Genomic DNA, 12,519 nt, shown 5'->3' on the forward strand with positions numbered 1-12,519 from the left:
ATGCGATCCAGGAGACAGATTTACAATACTAAATATGCAATCAAAATACTGACATTTTCTTATTCAGATTATATCTCTTCTTCCTCCCCTCCCCCCCGCAAAAGATCTGAAAGTTCATAAACAAATAGTAGATGCACAGGGATAATCCTAAAACAGAGAGCTACTGCCCTCTTCCACTTGCGGCTCATGGTAGGAAGTGAGCAAACCAACCACTGTCTGCACAACAACTTCTGGAAAACAGGGCTCCAACTTGGAATCTATGTTCTAACTTTCCTCTTGCATTCCATTTAAGAGGATAACTCCATTAGAATAACACTTTCATCTTGACTAAATACAAAGAGTTCTAGAAGGCAGACCAAGTAGAGATGCACAATTTTTAAATATCTGGTCCTAGAGGATGCTGTCCATTCAACTTGTTTTATCTTCAAAAAGACAGAGAATAAGAGAAAAAAAAAAAAAAAGCCCATGTTTTTGGCTATTTAGAAACATTACTCTCGCCCTGTGTAGACTCCTCCTGACTTAAAATTTCCCATTAATTATAAAGATTCATGTCAAAACATGGATAATTTCTGAGATGTCAAATGTTTCAACCAAGTCCTGTATGAGAGTATGTCTTATGCCAGAACCTCACCCAGGTTGACCCCCCCACCCCCACCGCGGTCTGACTAATTTACTACTGAGAACCAGTTGTAAATAGAGGAAAAATGTCACTGTATCCTTTTGGGGAGATCTTTACCTTTTTAAAAATTTACATACAGTTCTCATTATTTTATCAGGGCTTAAGAATATTTCATTTTTGTTAGTTTTAAAGTCTTGTCTGAAAAGATTACTTGAGTTCTTAAAACACTTCTTAGGAATAAAAGGTTAGCGATCAAAAGACTTGAGCAAATGCTGGTGTTCGTGATTTCTTGTTGGTAGCCTAAATCCCATCCTGCTGGCAAACTCCTCTTTACAATTTCTCAAATGATGGGACAGGACTAAATGAACTCTCTACCTTGATTTATGTAGTAACAAATTTCAAATATGGGTTTGAAATACCTTGCTTGTATATACATCTACACATACAAACAAACACCTCCCAAATATTCGAGAGTTAAGGAAAAATCCAATTGGTCAAAATACCTAATCTAGACTATAATAAGATTCATTCACCATTACTTCTACTGCTACAAAGGATACTGTCAAATGAGATTAGCAAGCAATTATCAAACAGTTTGTGTACTCTCTATGAATCTTTAAGTCTGCAAAGACATTTAAATATATACTTGACACTTGAACAACTATAGTAGCCATCTTTGCGGTGATCAAGGACTCTATAGTATCTAAAATGTTCTTAGCCATGCATATTTACATAGGTACTTTTAACTTACTGAACTTTTCATCAGAGTACTAAACACATCTAAATAAAACAGAGGCTGAAAAGTGAAAACTAGCATTGACATTTGAAGAGTCAGCCAGAGACCCAGACGAACTGAGCTTAGAGATATATTCAATTCAGAAAGGGCTATCTGCCTGGATATTCAGACATGGAGCACCTCAGAGCATGTGACTCTTAAAAAAGATGCTCAGTATGAAGAACATGATACCTCTGTGGATTTCAGGGAATAAAATACAAACAGAAAATAAAGAAATATCAAAATAACTGATCTTGCAATATCCTGTAATCACAACTAAGGAGACAAGAAAGGCAGCACAGCACTCTGCTTCTCTTCTAAGGGAAGGATTTTTGAAGCCATGTTTCCTTTAAGTAAGAGTGACCTCTGGTGACTTTTTAATTGCACCTCAGTGTACTATGTTAAATTATTCTACAATTCTTGTATACTAGCAAATCATTTAGTACTACATTTTTAATTTCTTAGCAAAGTGATAAATGCTTTACTGCACGACCTAAGGATTTCATGTAAATGCCCCCATTGTCATTAATTCATGGAAATTGTGCCCAAAGCTAAATTAAAATTCTGTCTGAAACACGGGGCAGTATTTTCTTAAAGGAGACTAAGGCTCGTTTTCAGGAGTGGCTCATATAATATGGCATTAAATGAGGTGATACTAAATGATGACAACACAAACTTATCACAGCCTCGGGGCATATATGGATGAATGCTGGAAGGGTAACTATTTGTACAAAATGCTTTTCACTTTAGCACAAACTTCCCGGTAAGGGCGGAGTTCCCCAGCCCACCGCACCCCCAGATAAAACTGGATACCCAGCAGCAAGGTCGGTTTCTAACATGCCTACTAGCACTTTCTTGAAATGCATAATAGCTTGCCTTACTCCCTACAACCTGATTTTAAAAAAATTCTTGAGGGGGATGGGGTGTGGATGTAGGACTAAGGGGGCTTTCTTCCAATCCCTCAAGGAAAGAAAAGCCCTATGATGGAGATTTCAATCTGAATAACACTTTGAAAACTTTTTCCGATTTCCAGATTAAAATGCCTTGAGGTCGGCTGAATCAATTTGGCTAGCATCTTTAGATCAGACTCGCATTGCCAGTCCAGAACTGAGAGGTTAATACATCTTCACTGAACCAACAAAATGAGAAACACAGCACATCACAATATACAAGCATGTGCACTTGCAAATGAACCTGAATGGCAGGTTATGTTTTCCCTTTAAGCAAAAGCCTTCTAATTCTGAGGGGTCTATCCTTCTCGTAATTCTGGGGACTAACCAGGTTTGCCGCCTGGGCTCTGCTGCGGAGCCTGCCCGCCGCTGCAGCGCCCGAGTTCTTGGTACCCGATTCCGCAGGGCGCCAGCTGCAAACATCTACGCTAATGCAGGACCCGGCCAGGTCGGCCAACCATTTCCTTTCTGACATAAATCCTCCAAAATGTAGTCATAGTAAAAAGAAAGAAATGACATATTGGCATGCTCTTCTCTCCTCATCTCCTGCTATCCTCTATCTCTGGTCTCTCTCCGCCTCAATATTCTCATGCTAATTTTAGGTTTTACTAGAACTTGAGCTTTCTCAATGAATATTCAAAACAACAGCACACAGACAAAATTCAGCTCACAGACAAGTCAAAACAGGCTTTGTGTATTACAGACTTGACAAGTGGAAAAACCCTTGTAAACCATCCTATCCAAGCGTGGGGACTTTGCGATGGTTTTTAAATGCCTCATTTTCAGAAGCAGACCAGTGATTCCATTTGTAAAATTCAATTAGTTTTTTTCAAAAACACGAATTCTCAGTTGACAGTATAAGTTTTAAAAGATTTGCTGTACTCACAAGTATTCCCTGCTGCTAATGTACTCCAGGGCTGGGCAGACAAAAGAAAGAGCATCCTGAGACAGGCTCCCGCGGCGGAGTCCGTGTTCACAGTCGCCGGCGCTCCCCACCCCAAAACCCAAGGTGTCCAGACAGCTGCTCTGAGCCAGAGTCTGCAAGCTCCCTCCCGCTCGGGGTAGCTAGCGCTCCCTCCTCCGGGCTCGGCGAACCCGCGCAGCCGGCGGGGCGGGAGCCCCAACCTGCAGCCACACCCCCACCCCCACCCCCACCCGCTGCAAGCATCTGCACTTGCAAATGAACCTGAACCCACCCACACACACACACTTCCATTGCTCTATTGTTATGTCATTGACATAACTGATGAAAACTAGTTTCCTTCATGTCCATACACACATTGATAGGATTAGGTTCATTTTCCTTGTATTGTCATTGCAATATGATGTTATTCCTCAGCTGGAACTAGATTAAAATTTTGCATTTGTATTTTTCATTTCCATGTGGAAAATGAAATCTTTTTTTTGCCTGTCAGTCTAAAACCACTTTGAATCGTAAATTGGTCTCCCATGGTAAACCTTTAAGACCTCTTTTTTTTGTTGCTGTAACCTTTTCTACATGGTGGACTTTATTAGTTACATTAATTAAATAACAAATGCCCACCTTATTGAGCTGGGTATGCTTTAATCCACAGGCACAAATCAAAAGAAAGAAATGATTATACCATTAGAGTTAAAAAACAAAAAGCTTTGGTTGATTTGTTTGTAAAGAATGGTTTAAAAGGAACCTAAAGTCGTTTCTTTGTTTGAAGGCTTAAGTAATTGTACCTGCCAGGTAATTGACGAGAGGGAGGCCTCTCACTTACCACCCCCTTTTGTGTGTTTCAATTACTGGGAAGGTTAATGGTGCTGAACAGCTGAGGTATGAAGGCACCTTTCATTATCTTCCCCATCAGAAGTCCCCAGAGCCCGTTCACCTTCCCTCCTGTTTATGGGAAAAGACACAGTGTTCTCTCACAGCCCAGAGTACATGAGAACCAACTTCTCACAGCCTAGCAGATCTTTGCCAACATTTTCTGGAAAATAATTCTGCCCCTTTCAGAGCCAGCGTGCAATGTAATTTGAACTCAAATACCAACATCATTTAGAATGACTGAAATCATACCTTGATCTTGTGACTTGTATAGTCTCATTCTTCTAAATTTTAACTTTAATGATGCTTATTTATTAAGCAAGTACAGAGTATATGGGCAGAATTATTCTTTGAATATTTTATATTGAATGAATTGAAATAATTGGGATGTTAAAGGACTAGGGAATGATAATGAACATGTATGCACTGAAGCATTTACTCTGTACTAGGTAGGTTCTCTTCTGTATCATATCCCTTTAAGACCCCTCCTCTCTGAATATCGTCCTCCATGTTGACTCCATCAGGATTCACTTACCTAGAAACAATAGGTAACCTGTGACCAGGGCAGATGTTCAGGGAATGGAAAGGAAATTACGGCTCCACCAAACCTCTCTTGCACAAGTACAGATGTGCTTGTATTTAGCCTGAGACAAAAACTTTGTTCCTTTTCCTTCATTATTGTTCCTAACATGCAACAAAGGCAATCGTAGGAAAGGCAGTGTGGCCCTAAATTCCCCCTCAGCTGATCTTTAAGAACTTCAGACATTTTCCAAAGAAGATTTTGATCTAGGGAAGGACATCAAGCTCCAAATTAAGGTGGACTATGTGGGAAAAAGGTCACTGGGATAGGGTTGCCAGGTAAAATACACCATGCCCAGATAAATTTGAATTTCATATAAATATATAGTTTGGGAGACATACAATCAACAAACATAAATCTGGCAACCTAACATTGCACTGCACCGTATAGATAGATGGCAGATGATTTTAAAAAGGAGGGTCATGGGGATATAAGAAAAGAATGTGAAACTCAGAGTTTTTTCTAGGGTAAGGGTCAACAAATTGGCATGAGGTCCAAATCTGCTTTGTTCCTGTCTAAACAATGTTTCATTGAAACACTGCCACACCCATTCAATTAAGTACAGTCCAGGGCTGCTTTCACTCTGCAGTGGCAGCGTTCAGTAGTTCCAGGCCCACAGAGCCTAAATATTTACTATCTGGCCCTTTAACCAAATAATAAAAAACAAAAAGTCCCAGTTAAACTGCTAAAATTACAATTGTCATTCTAAATACTCACTATTTCCCCTCTCTGAGGAAAGGCTTCTTTCCATAGGCATGCCTGATATTATAAAGCTGAAAATATGTAGGCTTTTAAATAAGTCATATTATTCTACTCAATGGATTTAAACATAAGGCAATATTGTCACTTCAAGAAAATTAAAAAGAGCTTTGAGAATTTTTTCCATATGTCCACATTTGTGTTTCACAACTCCAGACCACCTAATGCAAACTTTCATTTCTCAGCAAAATGAAGCGGAGAATATTACAAAAGACTCAGCGATGTCAAATCCAGCCACCAGTTAGATCTTCCAATTTTCAGTACAACATTTCCTGCCAGATGTGGCTCAATGTGGCTTAAAGAAGCAATTGTTTAATTCTCAGGTGGAGAACTATTGTTCTGGAAGAATGAGGGCATTATAGGATTAATCTCCAAGTGGTAAGAAGAAAAGCTAGGTTTACAAACTCTGTATGACTCTGTATGTGCCAGTGAGTAGCTGGAAGTAAGCGTTCTACTGGAAGATAGGATTTTGTTCCTCAGGAAACCAACACACTCCTGGGACCCTGGGTGGAAGCCATTTGATGGGTGGACAGCATGAGAACGGTCTGGCAACCAAAGTCACCCCATGCTGCTGATGCAGACAGCTGGCAGAGACAAGATACAAGTTCACACAGTCACTTGAGGCTTTAAAACCTAGTCTGCCACCGAAAAGTAGAGAAGAAAATTCCATTTCTAATCTACCAGTGAAAGATGTGCATTTCATTTTCAGATTATGAAAGTATCAAAGGAGAAAGGCTGTGCTGTCATGAGTGACAGTGCCTTGGCCGCCAGGACTCCAATCAGAGGCTCAGTGATAAGTGAGAGTGAGCCCAGACTACTGCCAATGCCATGGCCAGAGACCGAAGAACACACGGGGAGGGGTTTCCTAATTGTGTATGGTAAATAACCCTGCATACAAATCCTCCAAGCCACGATCTGGGTAGTGTATTAGAGCAAAGAAGTAACAAAGAAAACAGGCAGGTTGACATTGAGGAGAGAGGACCAAATCAGTTTCAATTGACTTGAGGCTCTGTGGACCTAGGGAAGGAGAGGGTACAGAGCCCCAACAGGATAGGTGACAAGGAAGGCGTTGGAGCTCTGCTCCTCACCAGAGCTCTCTAAATCTCAGTATCCACATTTTAAAAAAAATTTATTTATGTTTATTTGTTTTATTTTTGGTTGCCTTGGGCTCGTGGGCTTTCTCTAGCTGCGGCAAGCGGGAGCTACCCTTTCTTGCGGTGCGCAGGCTTCTCATTGCGGTGGCTTCTCTTGTTGCAGAGCACGGGATCTAGGCGGGGCCTTCAGTAGTTGTAGCTTGCAGGCTTAGCTGCTCCGCAGCATGTGAGATCTTCCCAGACCAGGGCTCGAACCCGTGTCCCCTGCATTGGCAAGCGGATTCTTAACCACTGCGCCACCAGGGAAGCCCTCAGTATCCACAGTTTTAATATGAGAATAAAATCACGTGTATTTTATAAAAACACTTCCTAGAAAATGGTCACGGCTAGAAATATCATGAGACTTCAATAAATGGCTTATATTTATAATTACTAACAGAAATAAATACAAGAATCTAATAAGAATATGTTTTATAACCTAATGCATTTTGGATCACTCATTTCTATCCCAAAGATTTAATCTATACCATCGTGGTCTCTAAGCCGTAGTTTATATTATATTTGCCACGAGTTGCTGTGACCAAATGTTACTGTTTTTAGTCCTATAGTTCCTGTAGTTTCTTGTTGCAGTGTTACAAACTAATGTTTCCCAAAAGTAATTTTTGTATGAATAAATAAATAAAAGTGAGAAGCACTCCTATGAAGCCCTTATTAAATATTAAAGGATAAACAGTTCTAATTTAAAAATAAAAGAATTATAATTTTAAGTGCAAATTTGACTAATTGTGCTTTTCAAAACTACTGTCAAATATTTTTCACAACAGTAAGTCTTAAGTTATGATAAAAAAATTCCTTGTGAAATCACACCTGACAAAATGAACCCTAATAAAGTATAATATCTCCTATCTAAACACATTCTTAAATAATGATTTCAATTTAAAATAAAGAAATTATCAGATTGGGTTGGAATTTGTCAGTTGGTTCTCTCTCCATGAAGCACCGCTAAGTTTTTTAAACCTCCATCAGCGAGTGAGAACACCACCTTGGCAGAATCTTAGCAGTTATCAGAAGCAGGAGTTGTGGGAACATATTGACAAGATTAGGGGTCTGAACTCCAATGGTTTAAGGTGGATTTTCAAGATGGGAATCTGACTGGGTTTGAGCAAAACTCATGACATAATAGTTTTGCTTTTGTGCTACAAAGGCAACTCAGTAGAGAAAAGATCGTCTGTGCAACAAATAGTCCTGGAGCAATTTGATCCTTGTGTAAACAAAAAATCAATTTTCATTCATATCTCACACTTTATACAAAAGTTAGCTCAAAATGGATTGTAGACCTAATTGTAAAACCTAAAATTATACAACTTTTACAAGAAAACATAGGAGAAAATCTTTGTGACCTTGGGTTAGGCAAATATTTCTTTGATATGACACTAAAATCACAATACATAAAAGAAAAAAATCAATCAACTGGACTTCATCATGATAAAAATGTCTGCTCTTTGAAAAAAGCATTCACAGTGAAGAAAATCGAAATAGGAGCCATGGACTGGAGAAAATACTTGTAAGTAACATATTTGATAAAGAACTTGTATCTATAAAGAACATATAAAGAACTCTTAAAACCCAATAATAAGATTTGAACAAACCAAGAAGAGATTGAATTAGTGATCAAAAATATCCCAACAAAAGAGTCCAGAACCAGATGACTTCACTGGTAAATTCTACCAAACATTCAAAGAAGAATTAATACCAATCCTTTTCAAAATTTTCCAAAAAATGAAGTGGAAACACTTTGAAACTCAGTTGAGGAGGCCAGCATTACCCTGATACCAAAACCAGAAAAGGACGCCAAAAAAATAAAATCAATAAATGGCTCATATAATGACTAATAAAAATAAATACAAGAATCTAATAAGAACATGTTTTATAACCTAATCATTTTGGATCACCTATTTCTTTCCCAAAGATTTAATCCCTGATGAACAGTAAATATAGATGCAAAAATCCTCAACAAGACATTAGCAAACAAGATTCTACAGTAATTAATAGAATCACATACCTGAGCAACTGGGATTTATTCTAGGGATGCAAGGATTGTTCAATATCCACAAATCAATCAATGTGACACACTGCATTAACAAAATGAACAAAACATTCTAAAATTTGTATGGAATCACAAAAGACCCCAAATAGCCAAACCAGTCTTGAGATAGACGAACAAAGCTGGAGGCATCATGCTCCTTGATTTCAAATTATATTATAAAGCTATAGTAATCAAAACTATGATATACATTGGTATAAAAAAAAGATACATTGATTAATGGAACAAAATAGAGAGACCAGGAATAAACCCACATGTATATGGTAAATTAATTTGTAACAAAGGAGCCAAGAATATACAATGGGGAAAGGACAGTCTTTTTAATAAATGGTGCTGGGGAAACTGGACAACTACACGTAAAAGAATAAAACAAGACCAGTGTCTTCCGCCATACACAGAAATTAACACAAAATAGATGAAAGACTTGAATGGAAGCCCTGAAACCAGGTTTACATAAAACTCCCAGATGAAAACATAAAAAAAATCCTCCTTCACAAGGATCTTGGCAATGATTTTTTTGGATATGACACCTAAAGCACAAGCAACAAAATAAAAAACAAACAAGTGAGTCTATATCAAATTAAAAAGCTTCTGAGCACCAAAGGAAATAATAAACAAAATGAAAAGGCAACCTATGGAATGGGAAAAACTATTTGTGAACCACATATTTGATTAGGAGTTAATATCCAAAATTTGTAAGGAACTCATGCAACTGAATAGCAGAAAAGTCAAATAATCCAATTAAAAAATGAACAAAGAATCTGAAAAGACATTTTTCCAAAGAAGGTATTCAAATGGCCAACAGGTAGCACATAAAAGATGCTCAATATCACTAATTACTAGGAAATGGGAATCAAAACCACAAGGAGATATCACTTTACACCTGTTAGTATGGCTATCACCAAAAACAGAAGAGATAAGCATTGGCAAGAACGTGGAATAAAGGGAAACCCTCTGCACTCTTGGTGGGAAAGTAAATTGGTATAGCCATTGTGAAAAGCAGTATGAGGTTACTCAAAAAATTAAAACTGGAACTCTCATGGGATCCAGCAATTCCACTTCTGGGTTTTTAGACAAAGAAAATAAAAACAATAACTCGAAAAGATATATGCACCCCCATGTTCATTGCAGCATTATTTACTATAGCCAAGATATGGAAACAAAGTGTCCACTGATGAATGAATGTATATAAAAAAAGTATATATACACAATGAAATATTATTCAGTCATAAAAAAAGAAAGAAATCTTGACATTTGAGATAACATGGATGGACCTTGAGGGCATTATGTTAAGAAAAATATGTCGGATAGAGAAAGACAAATACCATATGATCTTACCTATATGTGGAATCTAAGGAAAACAGAAACAAACAAATAAACAAAACAATGTTATAGATTTAGAGAACAAATTCGTGGTTGCCAGAGGTGGGGGATGGTGGTATGCATGAAATAGGTAAAGGGGATCAAAAGGTACAAACTTGCAGTTATAAAATAAATAAGTCATTAGAATGTAAACTACAGCACTGAGACTATAGTTAATACTGTATAGCATATTTGAAAGTTGCTAAGAGTGTAAATCTTAAAAGTTGTCAATACAAGAAAAAACAATTTTGTAACTATGTATGGTGACGGGTGTTAACTAGAATTATTGCAATGATCATTTTGCAATATATACAAATTTTGAATCATTAGGTGTACACCTGAGACTAATATAATGTTGTGTGTCATTATACTTTAATTTTTTAAAATAATAATACAAATTTAAAAACCCACCTTTTGAAAAAGTGGCCAAAAATTTTGAATAGACACTTTACCAAAGATATATGTAACACAATTTAGCACATAAAAAGCTATTCTATAGGATAGTCATTAGGGAAATGCAAACAAAAGTCACAATGGTATTCTTCTACACACCTATTAGATGGCTAAAATTAAAAAGATTAATGACAGCAAATGTTTTATTTATAATGCCTAACCTGGAAACAACACAAATATTTATCAGTAAGGGAAAGGATAAACAAACTGTGGTAAATCCATATAGTAGAATAGTGGATAATAAAAATAAATACATTATAGATAAGTGCAAGAATGTGGATTAATTACATGATAATTATGCAGTGGAAGAAACCAGGTAAAAGACAATATATACTGTACGACTCTATTTATATAAAATTCTCTATGCAAATTAACCTGATGTCTAATGGCATCATGTCTAATGGTCAGTTGATGGGAAGAGCAAAGAGGGGTGGGAGGGCAAGTTTATAAAGGAACAATAAAAATCTTTGGGGAAGGCTTCCCTGGTGGTGCAGTGGTTGAGAATCTGCCTGCCAATGCAGGGAACATGGGTTCGAGCCCTGGTCTGGGAAGATCCCACATGCCGCGGAGCAACTGGGCCCGTGAGTCACAACTACTGAGCCTGCGCATCTGGAGCCTGTGCTCCGCAACAAGAGAGGCCACGATAATAAGAGGCCTGCGCACCGCGATGAAGAGTGGCCCCCACTTGCCGCAACTGGAGAAAGCCCTCGCACAGAAACGAAGACCCAACACAGCCAAAAATAAATAAATTTTAAAAAAAAATGCCACCTCAAAAAATGCCACTTTGGCATAAATATGGTTTTGAGCTGAAAGCAATTGAAAATCAGCAGATGCAGGAAGAAATCTTCCCTCCCCTTTTCTCCCTAAAAGCAGGGCATGAATTTTCCCTGAGACCGGGGCCCCCTCTCCCGAACCAGGAAGAAGAGAGTGACTCTTGTCACCAAAGGTGGAGAATGGGCACTGAGGTGAGTCTACATAAACAAACCTTATGAAAATACCGCTTATCTCCCATCAGTTTCCCCATTCATTTCCTACTCACTTTCCTCCAAACCCCCTTTCCTTTCTTAAAAATGGAATATAAGCTCCCAAGTCTAACTACTTCTTTGAGTTTCACTTCCTTCCTGTTGGACTCTTTCACACAGAAAATATTCATTAAAATAATTGATGTTTTTTCTTCCATTATTCTGTCGTTTGTCAGTTTACTTTGCAGGCCCCTACGAATAAACCTAAGAGGGTAGAGGAAAGAAATTTCCTCTCAGACATTAGCAATGAAGGGGAAAAAATGTTTTAGTGGTGACATGGGAATGAACTTTGGAGTTGGTCAAATCATCACAATGGTCACATCAGTCATCTATGCTGAGCAACCCTCCCTTGGCATTCTTGTCCTGCCTCTATTTCTCATGATATCTGGTAGCACTGCAGTGCCCAGGAATGTAATGAGCTCTCTCCAAGGTGAGGCCTATATGCAGATATTATTTTATAAACTATTTCCAGAATCTTGTTCAGGGTAAAACCATACAATTCATGTTCTAAGTTCGAAGGCAGCTCAGCTCACAGAGAAGACCTTTGAGAAAGCACAACATGCTTACGGGTCTCTGGCATGGTATCAATGTCAGCCTCTAGACTGTGTCAAAAGCAATTCTGCACTCCCTCGTATTGACCAAACATGGGTAAAATACCTCTTCTGGTGCTTCCTTCTCTCTGATGATATAGCTACCTGGGAGCCTGTAAGAACTCACTAATACTATGCTTTCTAAGAGCAGTTTCTGCTCTCACTCAAAATTGTATAGTTTTTCTTTAATCATGTGGATAGCTTCGAGATTAGTTTTTTGGTTTTTGGTATTTTTTACAATGGGATAACTTGATAATATATCTGAGAATACCCTTCCCAGTAATTCTAGTCTCCTTGACATCAGTAAGATACGGAAGAGAAAAACCTTTGTAAAATGGTGCTAAGGAAAAGGATCCAAAAGCCTGAAAAAAACTAAAGGGACTTTTGCCTGTTCTTTCTTAGTTATGCTAGGGTTTGAT

The 12,519-nt window shown here is 38.1% G+C and overlaps 1 protein-coding gene across 14 annotated transcripts in view; it reads right to left on the reverse strand.

Annotated features, from left to right (window-relative positions):
* The window catches only part of LOC130706597 (dihydropyrimidinase-like), a 115,039-nt gene that overhangs the window by 94,593 nt on the left and 7,927 nt on the right, over positions 1-12,519 (reverse strand). The window contains exon 2 of one of the 14 annotated variants that reach the window (XM_057539253.1): positions 4,049-4,671. The exons of the other annotated variants lie outside the window; for them this stretch is intronic. Within the exon in view, the coding sequence (XP_057395236.1) occupies positions 4,657-4,671 (15 nt within the window). The 3' untranslated portion in view covers positions 4,049-4,656. Of the gene's footprint in view, positions 1-4,048; positions 4,672-12,519 lie in introns of those variants that run through there. 14 annotated transcript variants of the gene reach the window in all.

The sequence above is a fragment of the Balaenoptera acutorostrata genome (assembly GCF_949987535.1).
Source record: "Balaenoptera acutorostrata chromosome 6 unlocalized genomic scaffold, mBalAcu1.1 SUPER_6_unloc_2, whole genome shotgun sequence".
NCBI classification, from domain to species: domain Eukaryota; kingdom Metazoa; phylum Chordata; class Mammalia; order Artiodactyla; family Balaenopteridae; genus Balaenoptera; species Balaenoptera acutorostrata.